The 18,349-nt window shown below is 45.3% G+C and overlaps 1 protein-coding gene across 1 annotated transcript in view; it reads right to left on the reverse strand.

Moving 5' to 3' along the window:
• Positions 1–476: 476 nt before the first annotated feature.
• Positions 477–18,349, reverse strand: part of TOGARAM1 (TOG array regulator of axonemal microtubules 1) — a 36,653-nt gene continuing 18,780 nt past the window's right edge. Inside the window, exons 11-21 of the mRNA XM_054400693.1 lie at positions 17,762–17,896; positions 16,164–16,317; positions 14,829–14,934; positions 13,616–13,851; positions 9,514–9,672; positions 8,115–8,241; positions 7,741–7,859; positions 6,714–6,903; positions 5,616–5,835; positions 2,880–2,966; positions 477–730 (exon numbers count right to left, since the gene is read on the reverse strand). Of these exons, the coding sequence (XP_054256668.1) occupies positions 477–730; positions 2,880–2,966; positions 5,616–5,835; positions 6,714–6,903; positions 7,741–7,859; positions 8,115–8,241; positions 9,514–9,672; positions 13,616–13,851; positions 14,829–14,934; positions 16,164–16,317; positions 17,762–17,896 (1,787 nt within the window). The remainder of the gene's footprint in view (positions 731–2,879; positions 2,967–5,615; positions 5,836–6,713; positions 6,904–7,740; positions 7,860–8,114; positions 8,242–9,513; positions 9,673–13,615; positions 13,852–14,828; positions 14,935–16,163; positions 16,318–17,761; positions 17,897–18,349) is intronic.

The raw sequence follows: 18,349 nt of genomic DNA on the forward strand, positions 1-18,349 counted from the left end.
GCCCCAGCCCCTCAATCACCATGATAAGGCTTTAACAGCTGCCACTGCAAAGCTCGTCCAGCACAACTGTGAAAAGGGTTAAAAACTCAACAGATTCCTCACAAAAGCCAGACAGTGCCTTGTTGTACAGGATAATTAGAAGTCTAAAGCTCAAACAAGCCAAAACACGACTATGGTGAGAAGGTGTGTTTATTCATCAGCAATCTGACAGGGTGCTGTACTCCCATTTTCTCCAGAGACCAGCAGGAATGACTCAGGAGTGACTTTTCCTCTGTCACCAGGCACACTGGTGATGGTGGCAGTGAGTGGAGTGAGCCTCAGCACAGCTCAGGCTCTCCCACCACCAACCCCTCTGCTGCATGAGGAACACCCAACACTGTGAACCAGCACCATGGGGATGGTCCCATGTGTCTCCATGTAAACAGTTAGTTTTCTATGTGTCCTGATTGAGTTTCACACACAGAGGTGTCCTTATTTTAGGTTGTTATTTCCAAGAATTCTTCTAAACTCTTCTTGATGTGCGGTGGCTGAGCTGCAGCTTGAGTTAGCAGACTTGGACCCATCTGTGCAAAAAGTGCTTTAGATAATTTTGCCGTGGCTGTCCGGATGTTCCCCCCGGCTCCAGGCAAAGAGCCACTGTTGGTCATGTTCCCCAGAAGGTGCCAGAGGACAGCCAGAACTTTCTGCTCCACAGCATAAGGCTTTCGTGGGTATAACTCCGTAACGAGGTCTGCAAGCAAGGCAACAGGTCATCAAACAGTGTTTGGAGATGGTTTAAAACACAATTCAGAGGTGAAAACCTGCTTTGAGAGGCTTTGAAAAGCACTCAGTGTCAAATCATAGAATGGTTTGGGTTGAAAGGGACCTTAAAGATCATCTAGTTCAAATCCCCTGCCATGGGCAGGGACACCTTCCATTATACCAGGTTGCTCAAAGCCTGATCCAACCTTTCCAGGGAGGGGAAAATCTCATTGAGCGACCTGTTCCAGTGTCTCCATCCTCACTGTAAAGAGTTTCTTCCTAATCTCCAGTCTAAATCTGCCCCCCTCCATCTCATACCCATTGTTCCTCACCCTATCGCTACCAAGCCCTTGTAAAAAGCCCCTCCCCAGCTCTCCTAGAGCAGCCTTCCAGTACATGAAAGGGGCTACAAGGTCTCTCTGGAGCCTTCTCCAGCCTCAACAGCCCCAGCTCTCTCAGCCAGTCCACACAGGAGAGGTGCTCGAGCCCTGTCATCATCTTTGTGGCCTCCTCTGGACCCTCTCCAACCGTTCTATGTCCTTCCTGTTCTGGGGGCACCAGAACTGGACACAGTGCTGCAGGTGGGGTCTTAGGAGAGCAGAGTAGAAGGGCAGAATTGCTTCCATCGTCCTGCTGGTCACACTGCTTTCTATGCAGCTCATGATATGGCTTGCTTCTGGACTGCAAGTGACTATTGCTGCTCATGGTGAGTTTTTCATCAACTGACACCCCCACGTGCTTCTCCTCAAGACTGTTCTCAAGCCACTCCTCGCTCAGCCTATATTTGTACCTGAGATCACCCCAATCCAGGTGTAGGACCTTGCACTTGGCCTTGTTGAACTTCATGAGGTTGACTTTGGCCCACCTCTCCAGCCTGTCCAAGTCCCTCTTGACATCCCTGCAAACACCCCTTTTATCCTCTCTTAGTTTAGAGAGCAGCATGGGTACTGCAGATAATTAAAATGTTCTATAAAAATAAAACAGGGAAAGGAAACTGAAGGGGCTTTTGGAGATACTTTTTAGTCAGGATTGTCATAAGGACATTTCTCACAGTGCACTGTGTAACATCTGATGTGATTTCCTCTCCAGTTCTGAAAGACACAGTGGATATTTAAGGAACAAAGTAGCCTTATAGAATCACAGAATGGCATCAGTTGGAAGAGACCTCTAAGATCATCAAGTCCAACCATCAACCCAACACCACCCTGGCCATGGTTCCATGTCCACAGGTTTCTTGAACACCTCCAGGGATGGTGACTCCACCACCTCCCTGGACAGCCTGTTCCAATGCCTGACCACTCTTGCAGGAAAGAAATTGTTCCTAACATCCAACCTAAACCTCCCCTGCACAAGTTCAGGTCATTTCCTCTCCTACTATCACCTGATAGCCAGGAGAAGAGACCAACTCCCACCTGGCTCTAACCTCCTTTCAGACAGTTGTAGAAAGCAATGAGGAGTTGTAGAGAGCCTTATCTTCTCCAGACTAAACAACCCCAGTTCCCTCAGCTGCTCCTTACCACCCCTGCTCTCCAGACCCTTCACCAGCTTCATTGCCCTTTTCTAAACGTGCTTCATCACCTCAATGTCTTCCTTGGAGTGAGGGGCCCAAAACTGAACCCAGGATTTGAGGTGTGGCCTCACAAATGCCTCACAAACTGCTCCAGAAGGTCCCACCAAGAGATGAATGGCCTAAAATCTGGTGACTAACACATTCAGGAAGCATAAATTTAGGGTTATTTCAAGAACAGAGCATCCATTATGTTTCTAAAGTTCCCTTTTATAGCTGCTACACACAGAACAGCTCTCAAAGTACACCAAAGAATGTCAGTGTGGTTAAAACAGATTTCCCTTGAAGACTTTGAAATTTTCATGTTTAAAACACGAGAAGAGAATTCAGCATTTCTGGGGTATTCATATAGTAATGGGGAGGCAGAAGAATAAATACTAATAATACTCTTTTTTGGCAGCAGTAGCTTCAATTTGCATTAGAGGAGGGTGAAATTTGACAGCTGCTGCCTCCTTAATGCCCACAACCTCCTATGTCAGAACAAAAGATCAACAGCCACCACCACCCTGAGATTAATTTGCCTAAATAAGGCAGTGACACAAACAAACAAGCAATTAAAACATGGCTTTACCAGCAAGCTTCTCTGTCATGTGTTGCTTTGCTTTTCCATTCAGGAACTGGGCTTTTGTGCAGAAGGGTTGGAGGAGCAAATAGTTGTCTAGAAGTAAAGAACAAAAAAAGGTTAAATTAAAGGTTAGGTAGGGTAATTAAGCAGTCTGGAAATAAACACAGCATGGGCAAATGAAGATAAGAACCTTAGTTATGATACATTAACTTCAAGAAAATATAGTGATGTGTTTCAAGGCATAAAAGCATTAAAAGAAAGTCTTAAGAAGCTCTAACTCCTAGAATCTGGTAGGACACTGCTAGGATACAGACTGGATTTCTCTTAACTGGCCAATACTGCTGACTGTAATGAGTCCAAAACAAGATTCTTTCTCTTCATTACCTTCCTGCATGAATTTGGAGCTTCATTTCACCACATCAACAATCTTCACTACAGCGACCATGGGTTCCTTAATTGCATCCTCAGCAATGGGATGGGAAAATCAAAATATTTATGCCTAGAAACTTGGACCTGCACTGCCTCAGCTTTGTCCAGCCTGAGGGCCTCTTGGCCCTGCAAATTCATCATCTCAGCACTGGTGAGGCCACACCTTGAGTACAAGGTTCAGTTTTGGGCCACTCACTACAGGAGGGACATTGAGGGGGACTGGAACAGGTCCAGAGAAGGGCAATGAAGCTGGGGTGAAGGGTCTGGAGAACACATCTGGTGAGGAGCAGCTGAGGGAACTGAGATTGTTCAGTCTGGAGAACAGGAAGCTGAGGAGAGACCTCACTGCTCTCTACAACTGTCTGAAAGGAGGCTGGAGACAGGTGGGGGTTGGTCTCTTCTCCCTAGTAACAACTGACAGGACAAGAGGAAATGGCCTCAAGTTTCTCCAGGGCAAGTTTAGGTTAGATATTGGAAGAAATGTCTTCACTGAAAGGGTTCTCAAGTCCTGGAACAGGCTGCCTGGGGAGGTGGTTGAATCCCCATCCTGGAGGTGCTTCAAAGACACAGAGATGTGGTGCTGAAGGACATGCTTTAGCACCAGTCTGGTTGGAGTTAGAGAATGTCTGTGCTGGATGAAGCTAAAGGGCTATTCAAGCCCAAGATATAGGATATAGGATCTCAGGTAGTGATAGGACTAGGGGGAATGGAATAAAGCTGGAAGTGGGGAGATTCAGGCTGGAAGTGAGGAAGAAGTTCTTCCCCATGAGAGTGGTGAGAGCCTGGAATGGGTTGTCCAGGGAGGTGGTTGGGTCCCCATCCCTGGAGGTGTTTAAGGCCAGGCTGGATGAGGCTCTGGCCAGCCTGATCTAGTGTGAGGTGTCCCTGCCCATGGCAGGGGGGTTGGAACTGGATGATCCTTGTGGTCCCTTCCAACCTTGACTGATTCTATGATTCTACGATTCTAAGAGATTCTCTGATTCCATTCTAGGACACACTATATATATTTCCTGAAAACACCATGATTCTGCTCCAAAACTACAGCACATGAAGAAGGAAACTAGTTGTGGCATACATAAATCAGCAACAATCTATTTCTTTGACCTGTTTAAGTGATTCTGCAGTGTGACAACCTTCTGCAACAGAATGATTGAGGTGGGAAAGGACCTCTAGAGATCATCTGGTCCAACCTCCCTGCTCCATCAGGGTCACTGTGACCAGTTGCCCAAGGTCATGTCAAAGCAGCTTTGGAGTATCTCCCAAGTATGGATACTCCACAGCTGCTCTGGGCAACCAGTGCCAAGGGTCAGTCACCCTGGGAGTGAAAACCACCTGCTAAGGAAAAATAACAAAGCCACCTACATGTTCAGGACCAGTCTAACTAGTTAGGATTCTTTACTGGACTGACCAAATACTAAAATGACTTCTGTGGCTTTAAAAGTGTGAGAATAAAACACTGGGGAGAGATAACCCACTGCACCAGTACAGGTGAGGAGTGACCTGATGGAAAGCAGCTCCACTGAGAAGGACCTGGGAGTGCTGGTAGATGACAAGGTCCCCATGAACTAGTAATGTGCTCTTGTGGCCAACAAGGCCAATGGTGTCCTGGGGTGCATGGAGAAGAGTGTGGTCAGCAGGTCAAGAGAGGTTCTCCTCTGACACTACTCTGCCCTAGGGAAGACACAGCTGGAGTCCTGGGTCCAGTTTTGGGCTTCCCAGTTCAAGAGAGACAGGAATCTACTGGAGAGAGTCCAATGGACCAGACTCCAAAGATGCTGAGGGACCTGGAGCATCTCTGTGAAGAGGAAAGGCTGAGAGACCTGGCACTGTTGAGTCTGGAGAACAGAAGCCCCAGAGAGGATCTTCTCAATTCTCAGCAAGAGCTAAAGGGCACAAGAGGATGGGGACAGACTCCTGCCAGTGGTGCCCAGTGACAGGACAAGGGGCAATGGGCACAGGAGATTCATCTGAACACAAAGAGAAACTTGTTTGGTGTGAAGGTGCTAGAGCCCTGGAGTGGGCTGCCCAGAGAGGTCGTGGAGTCTCCTTCTCTGGAGAGGTTCCAAACCCAGCTAGATGTTGTGATCCTGGGGCAAGGTGCTGTGGATGCCCCTGCTTTAGCAGTAGGGTTGGACTGGCTGATCTCCAGAGGTCCCTTCCCACCCCCACCATGCTGGAATTCTGTAAAACCAATGATCTGTTACACAGTGTAACAGTTGGATGGCAACTGTTGGAAAGAATAACTCTTTAAATGTAGAATTCAATTAACGTAATTAAATCTCTTTCAAATGAAGGGAGAGAAAAATCACTTACCTAAATACTGACACAGAGCCTGAATAACACTAGTGGCAGCTGCATAAATCCCTGGATTTTTGGAGTTCAGGTTGTTGTCCACCGTGGCAGGAATTAACATATTGATCACAGGAGACAAATTGTCTTTCAGCAAGGGAATTATCTTGTGCATGGTCTCCAAAGCCACCTGACTGACTTTGCTGTTGGAGTCATGCAAGCGAGACTTGAACGCATCGAAGATCTGGAAAGGTATCCAAGAAGCATTCAGCTGAGGATATTGTGTTCCCTGCTTTATGGTTGAACTTTAATTGTCTATCTTGGCAAAAGACAGCTCTGCTGAGATTATTTTTTAGCAAGCAAAGCATCATTTGATATTTTTCCTACTCTGCATTAACTGCACCTCACCTGAGTTTGATTGATTCTTGGACAATATAATAGGGATAAAGAAGCCATCTGCAACTTTCAGTACGGCCAATGTTTTCTGCAACCCAGTGCATAGAGCTCTGCTTAGCGAGAAAAGAATGCTTTGAGGTGCTCAAAAAATTGGACAGGCACTGGAACAGGCTGCTCAGGGATATGGTGGAGTCACCATCACTGGAGGTGTTCAAGAAACATGTGGACACAGCATTTTGGGACATGATTTAATGGGTATGGTGGCTTTAGGTTTGAAGTTGATGATCTTGGAGGTCTTTTCCAACCAAAACAATTCTTTGATTCTATAGAAACACTATAGTCATAGGTTTCTCAGTGTCTTCGCCAAGTGAGCACTTCACTGAGTGAAGACACTGTGAAGTTCCATAGCAGTATGTCACAGCTCCACAGCAAAGACCCTGCACTGCTAGAAGACAATCTTATTTTTCCTTTCATTATATGTACCTTTAGCTTACAACTCTTGGAGCTCTGCATCCTATTTTTCTCCAATGAGAAGGGATGATTACCTTGAGCTTTATCACAACAAATACTCTTCCTCACCTTCTCCCAGACTCACAAAGCACACAGAAGGTGCACACCTGCCCTACTCCCCAACCTTTTCGCTTCTTATTAAAAGGAGCCAAGATTTCATCAGAACATGTTATGACATAACTTGGAAGACCTTTGAAACACAGTGTTCTCAGTTACCTTCACAATGTTGGCAAGGACAAAGCCCTGATTGTTCTCTGTATCTGATAAGAGCTGCTTAATGCCACTGATTCGCTCACGGAAGTCTCTGGCGTTCAATAAACAAATCAGGTCTTTGAGATACTCTTCGTTTTCCAGGGCGTTACGAGGAGCTGCTTTTCTGGTGCCTTCACGGCCCTCTGCAGCCTCTCTGCTGGGAAAGGAAAAGCTACTCAGTGAACACAAACGAGCTGGAACAGGAGTCTGTAATCTCAGACCATGTAAGTATAAACATCTCTTTCTGTGGAACTCCACTCCCTGGAGGTGTTCAAAGCCAGACGAGATAGGGCCTTGAGCAACCTGGTCTAGTGGCAGGTGTCCCTGCCCATGGTAGGGGGTTGGAACTAGATGACCTTTAAGGTCCCTTCCAGCACAAACTATTCAATAAATCTATGAATAAACAGAAAACCTTCTGGTGAAGGGCTTTCACTTTAAACACGATGACTTAAAACACATGATGATTTGGACTGGAGATTAGGAAGAAACTCTACACAGTGACAGTGGTGAGACACTGGAACAGGTGGCCCAGGGAGGTCATGGATGGCCCCCTCCTTGGAGGTGTTCAAGGCCAGCTTGGATAGGGCCTTGAGCAACCTGGTCTAGTGGAAGGTGTCCCTAACCATGGTGGGGGGTTGGAACTAGATGATCTTCAAGGTCCCTTCCAGCCCTAACCACTTTATAATCCTATGTTTTTTCCACAGAATGATGGTGACAGGGATCTGATGTGAATTCCAAGTGTTCCAGGTTCCAAGTGTGTATGTTCATAAGCAGCCAATAAATTAACTTCAAAATACATGAAGCCATTCTTCATGTTACCAATTCCCCTCTTTAGAAGAGTTTATCTAGGACATGTCAAGTTCTTCCTTGTCCTTCATATCTGTTTGATGTTCACAACCCTGTTTGGAGTGCTTCCATACTCTCCTCTTGTGGTCAGGCTGTTAACCTAGAGGTCAAGTTCCTAACAGAGTAAGCCACTGAGGATCGTTACCTCTCAGTAATGTTGAGAGCATCTCTGGAAGTAGATGATGACCTTGAGTGTCCAGCACCACTCGTATGGGAACGTCTTCCCCTTGCTGAGGGTGTATCCAATGGCATCTCCCCCAGACCCTGCAGAAAAGGGCAAGCAGGAATGAATAGGGGACCTGGTAAAAGCTGTCTGGGAGCCATGGAAGTGTGGCAGCAGATTCCATTTCATCTGGCACATCTGCCAGGAGTGAAGGTACATACAGAGCAGCTCTCCTGCTGCAGTCACTTGGTAACTTGCTCTGAACATTCATTCCCTGTGGGTTCACTGTCAACACCTGACACCCACTAAGACACTTTTACATCTCTCAGAGGTTCAAGGAGGGCTTGGCCACCTACCTTCTCACGCAGGCTGTTAACAGAGTCCTTAAGGTAAGGCAGGTCCTTGCTCGGCACGTACTTCTCAAGGGCTTTCTCAAACTCAGGGTGATCCATCATGTTGAAGAGCATCCTTCGACCATAGTACCTGCAGGGCAGCAGATGGTGACATACACACCAGTCAACATGGGTTTGCTTTGTAACTGGTGGGAGTTACAGCTTTGTAACTCCAAACCAGAAGACCAGACTGCTCTCTGTGAGGGTAACCAGGCACCCTCTTCAGCCTCTCTCTTTAGCCTCCTACAAAGAAGTTCTGCCCTCACATCACTGCTTAATCAACAACAGAGCAGATTAATGACAGCAGTTTTGTGTCTCAGCTGTTTTTAAATGGGATGGTCCAGCCTGGCCAGACAGCCAGTGTGGCTCCCAGTGCCAGCGCTCCATAGCCTGCATCTTGTCTGTGCTCAGCAAATATCCTCAGATGATGTCCTCTGAGCCCTTCTCCTTCCTGCAACCAAGGTGAGCGCTCAGAATCACAGAATCATTTTGGTCTGAAAACCAACAACCTGGTCAAGTGAAAGGTGTCCCTGCCCATGGCAGGTGGGTTGGAACTAGATGATCTTTAAGGTCTCTTCCAACCAGTATGATTCTGTGATCAAGTCCAACCCTTAACTCAGCACTACCAGGTCACCACTAAATGATGTACCTCAGCAACACATCTCCACAGCTTTGAAATCCCTCCAGAGATGGGGACTCCATCACTGCCCTGGGCAGCCTGGGCCAGGCCTTGACAACACTCAAAAGGGAAAATTGTTCCTCTTGTCCAACCTAAACATCCCCTGATACAGCTTGAGGCCATTTGCTCTTGTCCTATTGCTTGTTCCTTGGGAGAAGACACCAATCCCTACACGTGGTTCCAACCTCCTTTCAGGTAGCTGTAAAGAACAAAAAGGTCCCCCCTCAGCCTCCTTTTCTCCAGACTGAACGACTGCAGTTCCCTCAGCTGCTCCTCACCAGACCTGTTCTCCAGATCCTTCAGCAGCTTCATAGCTGGCAACACCCAGGTGACCTCTGCCTTAACAGCCCCTGGCAGTGCTTGGTTAATGGTTGGACTTGTGGATTCATACAATGGTTTGGGCTGGAAGAGACTTTAAAGATCATGTAGTTCCAGTACCCCTGACATAAGCAGGGACACCTTCCACTAAACCCGGTTGCTCAAGGCCCCGTCCAACCTGTCCTTTTCCAGTGACAGGGCGTCCATAACCTCCCTGGCCACCCTGTTCCAGTGTCCTGCAGGTCTTCTCCAGCCAACATGACTCTATGATTCTATACCCTGTCTGAACAGAGGAGCACACACACAGCTGTGCAGAAGTTTCAGTCACTTGGCAGGTGCTTTTCTGACCCACAGCCATTCACTGACCTGGTTTGTTGTGAACTATCCTGTGCAAACCGGGCTATGGCAGGCAAAATCCGATCAGCCACAGCTTTGGCTCCAGACACGATCCGCTCTGCTCCCATGCGCTCCACAATGTCCGAGAGGTGCTGGGCTGTGCATCTCCTCACTGCTGAATGCAGGTGGCTACAGAAAACACAGCTGCTGAGTAACATCTCACCCCCAGGAGCTCAACAGCAGCATTCATGTGCTCTAGCAAACATGGCATACAAGCTTCATCTTTAGCATAAGCTACAGATACTGCACTGCTTATTCTGGCTCTTTAGAGAAGAACTCATAGAGCAAAGATAGATCACATTCATTGGATCAGTAACTTCCATTTGATAAATAGTAAGTTCCATTTGATAGATAATAACTTCCATTTGATAGCTCACTTCAAGTTGATAAATCATTTCAGATTGATAACTTATAACTTCCATTTGATAAAGCATTTCCATTTGAAAAATCATTTCCATTTGGTAACTAATTTCCATTTGATACAGGCTGCCCAGGGGGGTTGTGGAGTCTCTTTCTCTAGAGACTTTCAAAATCCACCTGGATGCGTTCCTGTGCAGACTATCCTAGGTGATCCTGCTCTGGCAGGGGGGTTGGACCTGATGATCTCTTGAGGTCCCTTCCAACCTCTGATATACTGTGAGACTGTGATAACTAGTTTACATTATTTGACCAATGAGTCCCATTATTGGATCAATAACTCCCATTATTTGACCAATGACTCCCATTATTGGATCACTCCCATTCGATTGAATTTCAGCCCGGTCACTTAAAACCTCACATTACAGCACAAATGAAAAGGGAAATGATATTTTTTCTGGCCTGAAGTCAGCTTCAACCCCTAACTGCACCTTTTGGGATCAATAAACTTTGTGAGTCTCTTCATTTTTTAGGATTTCCTTACTAATTTTTTTCCTTAAAATGACATTAAAAGATTTTAGGAAGCACAATGCTGCATTTTATTCCCATCAGCTACCAAAAACCCAATTCTCTATGCTCAGGAACACATCCTGGGTATTTGGTGTCAACGTAAAGTGAAGCAAAGCAGAATTCTAGTGATTCCTAAAGTGAAGTGAAGCAGGAGTGACTCTTAGAAACCTTGCAGAAATCTACTTTTCTGTAAAACAGGGGCCATTAAACATCTAAAATAAGAGAAAAGCTGGAATCAGCTCTCCAGCTCCTGCAGCAAAGTAACCTTTTACATGTGGACATTGCAGTTTGGGTTTGATAGGTGTGCTGGTGTTGGGTTGATGGTTGGGCTCGATGGTCTCAGAGGGCATTTCCTTCTGTGATTCTAATTCTATGATTGTATGAAATCCTGCTGTATCTGCTTATCCCACGAGTCATCAGAGTACAGAATTCCACAAATTCAGACTTTTCCAGTTTTAGTTTTATGTCTAGATTAAAAAAAAAAAATCCTGCCCTGAGGCCAGCTTCACTGCACAGTAAATGAGACATTTGGGTGGTTCATAGCTCGTAGGGTAGAACCAGGTTTAAAGGGGAAGAATTGACTTAGTGAACCACATGGGTGGCTCCCCCCAGATGAACACCCAGTGTTCTTCCCTGGAGGACCGTGCTCCCATTCCACCAGGATTTCACTTTTCCCTGGTTCCACAGCTTGCCACAAACCTTGTTAGAAGGGAAGCTATCATTAAATTATCCTGCCAACTAACTGGGTCTATTCAAACTGCAAAATTCAGATTGCATTGGGTTGGAAGGGACTCTCAAAGGTCATCTTGTCCAAGACTGCAAAACCCCTCTGGCATCATGGTAGCTCCCATTCAGTGCTATCTCCTGAGCTTTGGGTCCTGCGCTGTGCCAGCCACCCGGTCTTGGGAATTTGGGAATGCTGACAGACTTACTCCTGCAGCAGGAACTGATGGGAAAACACAAATTGTGAGGCCTAAAGTCCTTGCTGTGCAAGCAAATAACCCCCTGCAACCCACAAATGCCTGCTGCTCAGGCAGAACTGTTGGAAATCTCTTTGTGTGCACATAGAATAAACTGGAATTCAGACAGAGAAACCCCCATGCCTTGAACATTTCTGAAACAGAGTAATTTTCAGATCTAGTCCTGGAAGCATTAAGCATCTAAACACACAGCTGATGTTACAGCAACAGTCCAGGATCTTTAGAGCAGCATCTCACAAAGGCAAACAGAAATGGTTTTCACTGTTCTTGAAGCCAAAGCCAACTTTGCAGCTGATGCAGAATCAGAATGCCTGCATGTATCTACTCAGAATGGCAAGCATGAGTGCTTATGATCACAGAAGGCTTGAAATGAGCAACAAATGGGTCACCTTTAAAAGGTTTCATTGGCAAAACCATGGTTTAAAGTGAATATAACCAACTAAAGTTGCTTCAATAACTTCAATTCAGAGAAGGTCTCCTGTGTGTCAAACTCAATGATCGTAAAGGTTTTTTCTAACCATAATGATTCTAAACAGAACCTTTCCACTTTGTACTGAAAACATGTCCTTTTTCTCCCAGATTTCCACTTGGAAATGTAACCCTCAAATTCATTGATATAGCTTCTGGAGACAACAGATCCACATCTTGCTCTCTGGCTGACATGGCCAGAGATTCCTGAAGCCCACACCAGAAAAGCTGTAACTCCTGATGACTTTTAGGCCATCTGCTGATTAAAAGCAATACTGTACTCCATAATTCAAACACTGCTGTGATCGAAGTTGTCTTAGCTGGGCAGAAATCAATCCCTGCTTCAAGTGCTGTATCCAGATTCATGTTATTTGGGTGCTTTAGAGTCTGGAAATGTATCCAAGCTCATGAACTGGGGGGAGTCAGATCTTTGCAGGTCTGGAAAACTCACCAGCACAGGTCAGTGCCTTTGGATGTGCCACATAAAATGAGGAGAGCAGTTGTAGCCACTTATGAACATGAGCACTGCTTGGCCCAAGGGTTTCAGATGTAGCCAGATATGATCATAAGCATTGCTTGACCAAGGGTTTCTGAAGGGGGGGTACTCAAGCAGACCACTAAATGGCTTCTGAATTAAAGCAACATGCAAAACGACTGTCTGCTGTTCTTCAATTCACAAAGCAACTCCGTACAGGCATGATTCATCAATAATTTAGACCACAAAGCCACTATCTGCCTTTCAGTTTAAAGTGCAGGTAATTGCAGATGGTTTTCAGGAAACAGAATCAATATATTCCACATCCATCAGCTTCCCAGGAAACAAACCATTTTAAATCAAGGCTAACTTATGATTTGCAGCTGTGCAGAAAGTCTAAGGATTGATATATTTATCCTGAAATATTTAATGGGAGAGTCAACAAGAAATGTAGCTCATTAAATGTCATCAGAGGGATGGCAGAGAGATAAGAGATTAAGTAGGTAAATACATCTAACATACTGAAATGCTCAATGGTTAATTAATCATTCCTGTGACAGTAAAGGATGTAAAAGAACAACATGATTAAGTGAGAGAAAGGAACTTCTACTACAGACTGAGGTGAGCTACAAGCCAGAATCAAACCATGCAGCCAGAAATGGAGGTTGTCAGCTCTGCGGCACTCAAGAAAACAATGGCCACCACCACTGCAAAGGGAATTAAACTGCAGGTAAAAAGAAAATTAACCAGCCAAGTCTGGAGAAGAAGAGGGAACCAACCAAGATAGTTGCAGCCAGAGAATTGTTAAGTTATAAATCACCTCTCTAAATAAAAAGCAGTGCTAAAAACTGAAAGGCAGAGGGAATGGAAAGTAAGAACACCATGAGCTTCACTAGGCAAAGCAAAAGAGCAGATTCCTGGGGATAGGACACTAACAGCAAGCAAAACAACTGAAGCTTTACAAAATGATCAGAAAAGCTCCAAAATTAGCAGCCAACTATTTGCATCATGTACAGAAAGGAAGAGGAAGGGGGCTGCATTTTACTTTTATACCACAAAACATTGCCCTGGGGAGAAGCTTTGCAGAGCTTCACTTGCTGTATTGTCAACTTTCTGCCTGCTCTGATTGTTTGAAAAAAAAAACAAAACACCAACAAATGACTATTTGATAAATGAACTCTAGTCACATGTTATTTCTTTACAAAGTCTCTGTAAGAATTACCTTTGCCCTCCATTTATAAGAGAACAAAGTGCACGTGCTGGAGTCACATTATTAACCATAGCCTTCAGTGCTTTGTCTACCTCTTCCCTTATAAACGTGTTGGATTCCCCAGCTTTGTGCAAAAGGACTTTTACTGTATTATCTAGTTCTTGATCCATGCTCTTTTTCAGGTGGGTGAACAAATCCCCTAAACAGACCACAGCAGCTCGAGAAACACCTGAGCGTAAATTCTTGACCTGCACACAGGAAAAACCCAGACAAACAATGAAGAATAATTTAGAAAAATAGACTTTAAAAATCAGCACAGCTTAAACTTTTCCCTCTGTAATCTTTAAGCAACATCAAAAGCACCCAAGAAATAAGTTTCTAACTTGATTCGTAGTCTGAGACAATTAAATTACAAACACATCAATAACACAATAAACTTAGAAACGAAATATTGTCAGTCTTGTAAGAAATCAGATCAAGGGTTGGCATCTGAAGCTCCTGAGCTGCTTTGCTGAACAACCTTTTGGGACTCTCCAGCAGAGGAAAACTAACCAGAGGTGATCAGCAGGTCAGTGGAGGTTCTACTCCACCTCTATTCTGCCCTAGTGAGGCCACATCTAAAGGTCCAGTTCTGGGCTCCCCAGGTCAAGAGAAACAGGGAACTACTAGAGAGAGTCCAGAGGAGGGTGGGAAAATGCTGAGGGGCCTAGAGCCACTCTGTAAAGAGCAAAGGATGAGAGACCTGTGGCTGTTAGGCCTGGAGAAGTGCAGCCTGAGAGGGGATCTTCTTAGTTCTCAGCAAGAGCTAAAGGACCTGTGGTGGGTCAAGAGGATGGGGCCAGACTCTTTTCATTGGTGCCCAGGGACAGGACAAGGGGCAATGGGCACAAACTGGAAGCTAGGAGTTTCCTTCTGAAGATGAAGAGAAACTTGTTTGGTGTGAGGGTGCTGGTGCCCTGGAGTAGGCTGCCCAGAGAGGTTGTGGAGTCTCTTTCTGGAGGGATTCCAACCTCTACCCCAGAAACTGTAATTCTTGGCAAGCTGCTGTGGGTGCCCTTGCTTTGACAGGGGCCATTTGGAATGGATGATCCTCAGAGGCCCCTTCCAAACCCCACCATGCTGGGATTCTGGGATACCATTTCACTTCAGTGTCTGTGAGAGCTACAAAATACAGACACATGCATATAGGCAGAGAAATAGAAATATGTTGATAAGAAAATTTAACCTCTTGAGCCACAGCCAAGCTCGTTTCATGCAGCTTCACAGTCAAAATAGTCGCATGGTAGGCAGACAAACATCTGATAAAGTTGAGACCTTCAATCTTCTTCTCCCTGTGTGAAAAAAATATATAAAAAATGTTTAAATTCAAATCATTTACATATTTACATTAAAATATTAAACTACAAAATTCTAAGGAACGAAACAGCCTTGACAACCCTTTTGGGGAAGAAATTGTTCATGACCAACCTAAACCTCCCCTGGGGCAATGAGGCTGTTTCCTCTCATCCTATCACTTGCTCCTTAGGAGAAGAGACCAACTCCCACCTGGCTCCAACCTCCTGTCGGAGGGTTGTAGAGAGGCAGAAGCTCTCCCCTCAGCCTCCTTTTCTCAAGGTTCAACAACCCCAGTTCCCTCAGCTGCTCCTCACTAGAAGGAGCTGGTGTTCTCCAGACCCTTTACCAGCTTCATTGCCCTTCTCAGGACATGCCCCAGCACCTCAATGTCCTTCTTGGAGCGCAGGGCCCAAAACTGAACCCATTAACTGAACACATATAATGCAAGAAACTCACAGTCAGTCTTTCTCCTGATGTGACTATTTCAGCACATCAGACCTCAACTCTCTTTTGCAGTCCTGCCCACAGTTTGCACTTTCCCTCTCCAAGCTGAAAAGGCAGCAGCAGTGTAACCCCATCTCACCAATCAGAGCACAGCAAAGCCTTCTATTCCATGAAAGATGTCAAGAAGGTATTGCTGAGACTCTCTGCAGAGCAGAGCTTGTACTGAGACATCCCTACAGTTACCTGAAATGAGTTTGCAGTGAGGCTGGTGTTGGACTCTTCTCCCAGTTAACTGGCGACAGGACAAGAGGACATGGGCTCCCATTGCACTGGGGGAGGTTTATAGGTTGGATACTAGGAACAACTTCTTTCTTACAGGCATTTGAACAGGCTGCCCAGGGAAATGGTGGAGTCACCATCCCTGGAAGTATTCAAGAAATGTATGAACATGGCACTTTTGGGACATGATCTAGTAGTCATTGAGGTACTGGGTTGATGGTTGGACTTGATGATCTTAGAGGGCTTTTCTAACCTGAATGATTCTATGATCATTAAAGACTCTGAAAAAGATGGCTTAGAGACACTTCTAAGTCTCTGAAAGCTTAGCTATTAAGCCTCAATTTACAAGAATTTTGGACTGAAAAAAACATTTTGCTCCTCTGTCATGTGCAATCCTTCTCACCATTTTTGATGTCCTCTCCATCCTGTCAGTTTTAAGCAAGCTGTCAAAATAAGCACCTTCTACATCACGTTCAGGTTGTAAATGGATGTTTACACCTACCAGTCCTCATCAGCTAAAAGCATCAAGGCTTCTGTCAGTGCTGCTTCTGGTTTTAGAAAGGGCTGAAGCTCTGATGGGTCCATTACTTCTGGGCTGTGAGGGACTGACAGGGCCTGGTCTTTATAGCGTCCTTGTGTCCCAAGAGACATTTCATCTGCAAAGTCATCAAGCAGGAGAAATAATCAGCATGATCTGAAGAATCCAATTCACTCCAAGGAATAGAACAAGTTTGAGCTGTAGACTGCTGCTACTAAGGGCTCTCAAAGTGAGAACTGCATTCTTCTTTTTACCCTGAAGGTAGCGAGAGGCTGTCCCAGGATGCCCAGAGAGGTGGGAGATACCCCATCTCTGGAATATCCAGATCAGGTTGTTTGGGCCTCCAAGCAACCTATTGTTGCAGATGCTCCCGCTGGACTGGAAGGCATTTAGAGGTCCCTTCCCACACAAACCAGTCTGGGATCCTATGAGCCTTGATCATTCAGCATTTAATTCACGTCAAAGAATTGTTTGCCAAATACCAGTCAGAGCATACCTCCTAACTCAGCCTTTTGGCAAGGGACAAGGATAATGGGACATGTGGGACAGGAATATATTTGACAGGACAAGAGGAAATGGCCTCGAGTCAGACATGGGGAGGTTCAGGTTGGAGTCATTTGATGTCAAAACAGTGGAAGCACAACGCACAGTGGAACCACAAAACACTGTGGTAAGACACAGTACAATAAAATGTAGGGAGCCATATCAGAAACTCTAAAGACCTTTGGCCACCATCAGACAGAAGAGATTGAATTTGCCATCAGGATGAGAGGAAATGGCCTCAAGTTGCACCAGAGGGGGTTTAGGTTGGACATGCTGCACAGTTTCTTCCCCTTGAGGGATGTCAAGGCCTCGTCCAGGCTGCCCAGTGCAGTGGTGGAGGCCTCATCCATAGAGGGGTTTCAAAGGTGTGAAGATGTAGTACTGAGGTACATGTTTTAGTGGTGACCTGGCAGTGATGGGTTAGTGGTTGGACTGGATGATCTTCAAGGTCTCTTCCAACTTTAAAGATTCTGTGATTAATCAATCATTTGGGTACTGAGGAAACAAGAAAACTCTTACAGATTCATATTCATAGAATGGTTTGGGTTTTTAGGGACCTTAAAGATCATCTAGTTCCAACCTCCTGCTGTGTAATTTGAAATTACTTTCTTGGCTGCTTGTGAACATAAACACATGGAATTCACGTCAGATCCCTGTCACCATCAGCCCAAGATACTGCCATTCTGTGGGAAAAACATAGAACCATAGAGTGGTTTGGGTTGGAAGCGACTTTGAAGATCATCTGGTTCCAAGCCCCCTGCCATGGGCAGGGCCACCTTCCACTAGACCAAGTTGCTCAAGTTGCTCATCTAACCTGGCCTTGAACACCTCAAACATCTTCCTAACAATATAGACAAGAAGTGTTTCAAGGAGTAATGATGAAGTCAATCTCCTTTCCCCACTGCCCCCAAAGCAGTCCTTTCCAGAACACCTCAGGACTATCACAAACAAATCACATTAAACCTGGGTGTGTTTTGGAACTATCCCACTCCACATCCCCAAATATTCTGATGGCTTACCACAATCTAGCAAGGCTGAACATTTGCTCCTCTTCAAACTGGATGTTCTCTTTAATAAGGGTTTGAAGGCCACATGTTGTGATGACAAACATGCACTTCTTGACAGTATTAAGGTGTCCCCACAGAGATTTAACTCTAAAAAACAGAATGAAATGTCCAAGCAACAACAAATCAGAAATAATCCTTTATATCCTAATAAGAGAAAATTTCCTGTCCTAATTTGTCTTTTGGAAGTTTTCTTAGCAACAGCCTTTCAAAGATTTCCCATAAGCACTTTACTCTCTCCATTCTAGTGATCATGGAGGTGTGGGTAGAAGGTTGGACTTATCTTAGAGGTCTTTTCCAACTAATGATTCTATTATTTGTTTTATAATACTAACAACAGATGACTGAAGAGTGAACTGCAGGTGAAACAAATTCTGCTAATAATGAATACTGGTCATGCTGAGCACTCATGAGATGTGGTAATGAGCATGGAATTGTAATTTCCATGTCAGCAGCACTGACAGAGTACTGTTCATCTAAATGCTACTCCTCAGTGCTACTGTCCTTCTCCCTGCTTCAATCAGCTTATGCCTCTGACAATGG

Source organism: Indicator indicator, chromosome 4, assembly GCF_027791375.1.
Source record: "Indicator indicator isolate 239-I01 chromosome 4, UM_Iind_1.1, whole genome shotgun sequence".
Lineage (NCBI taxonomy): Eukaryota > Metazoa > Chordata > Aves > Piciformes > Indicatoridae > Indicator > Indicator indicator.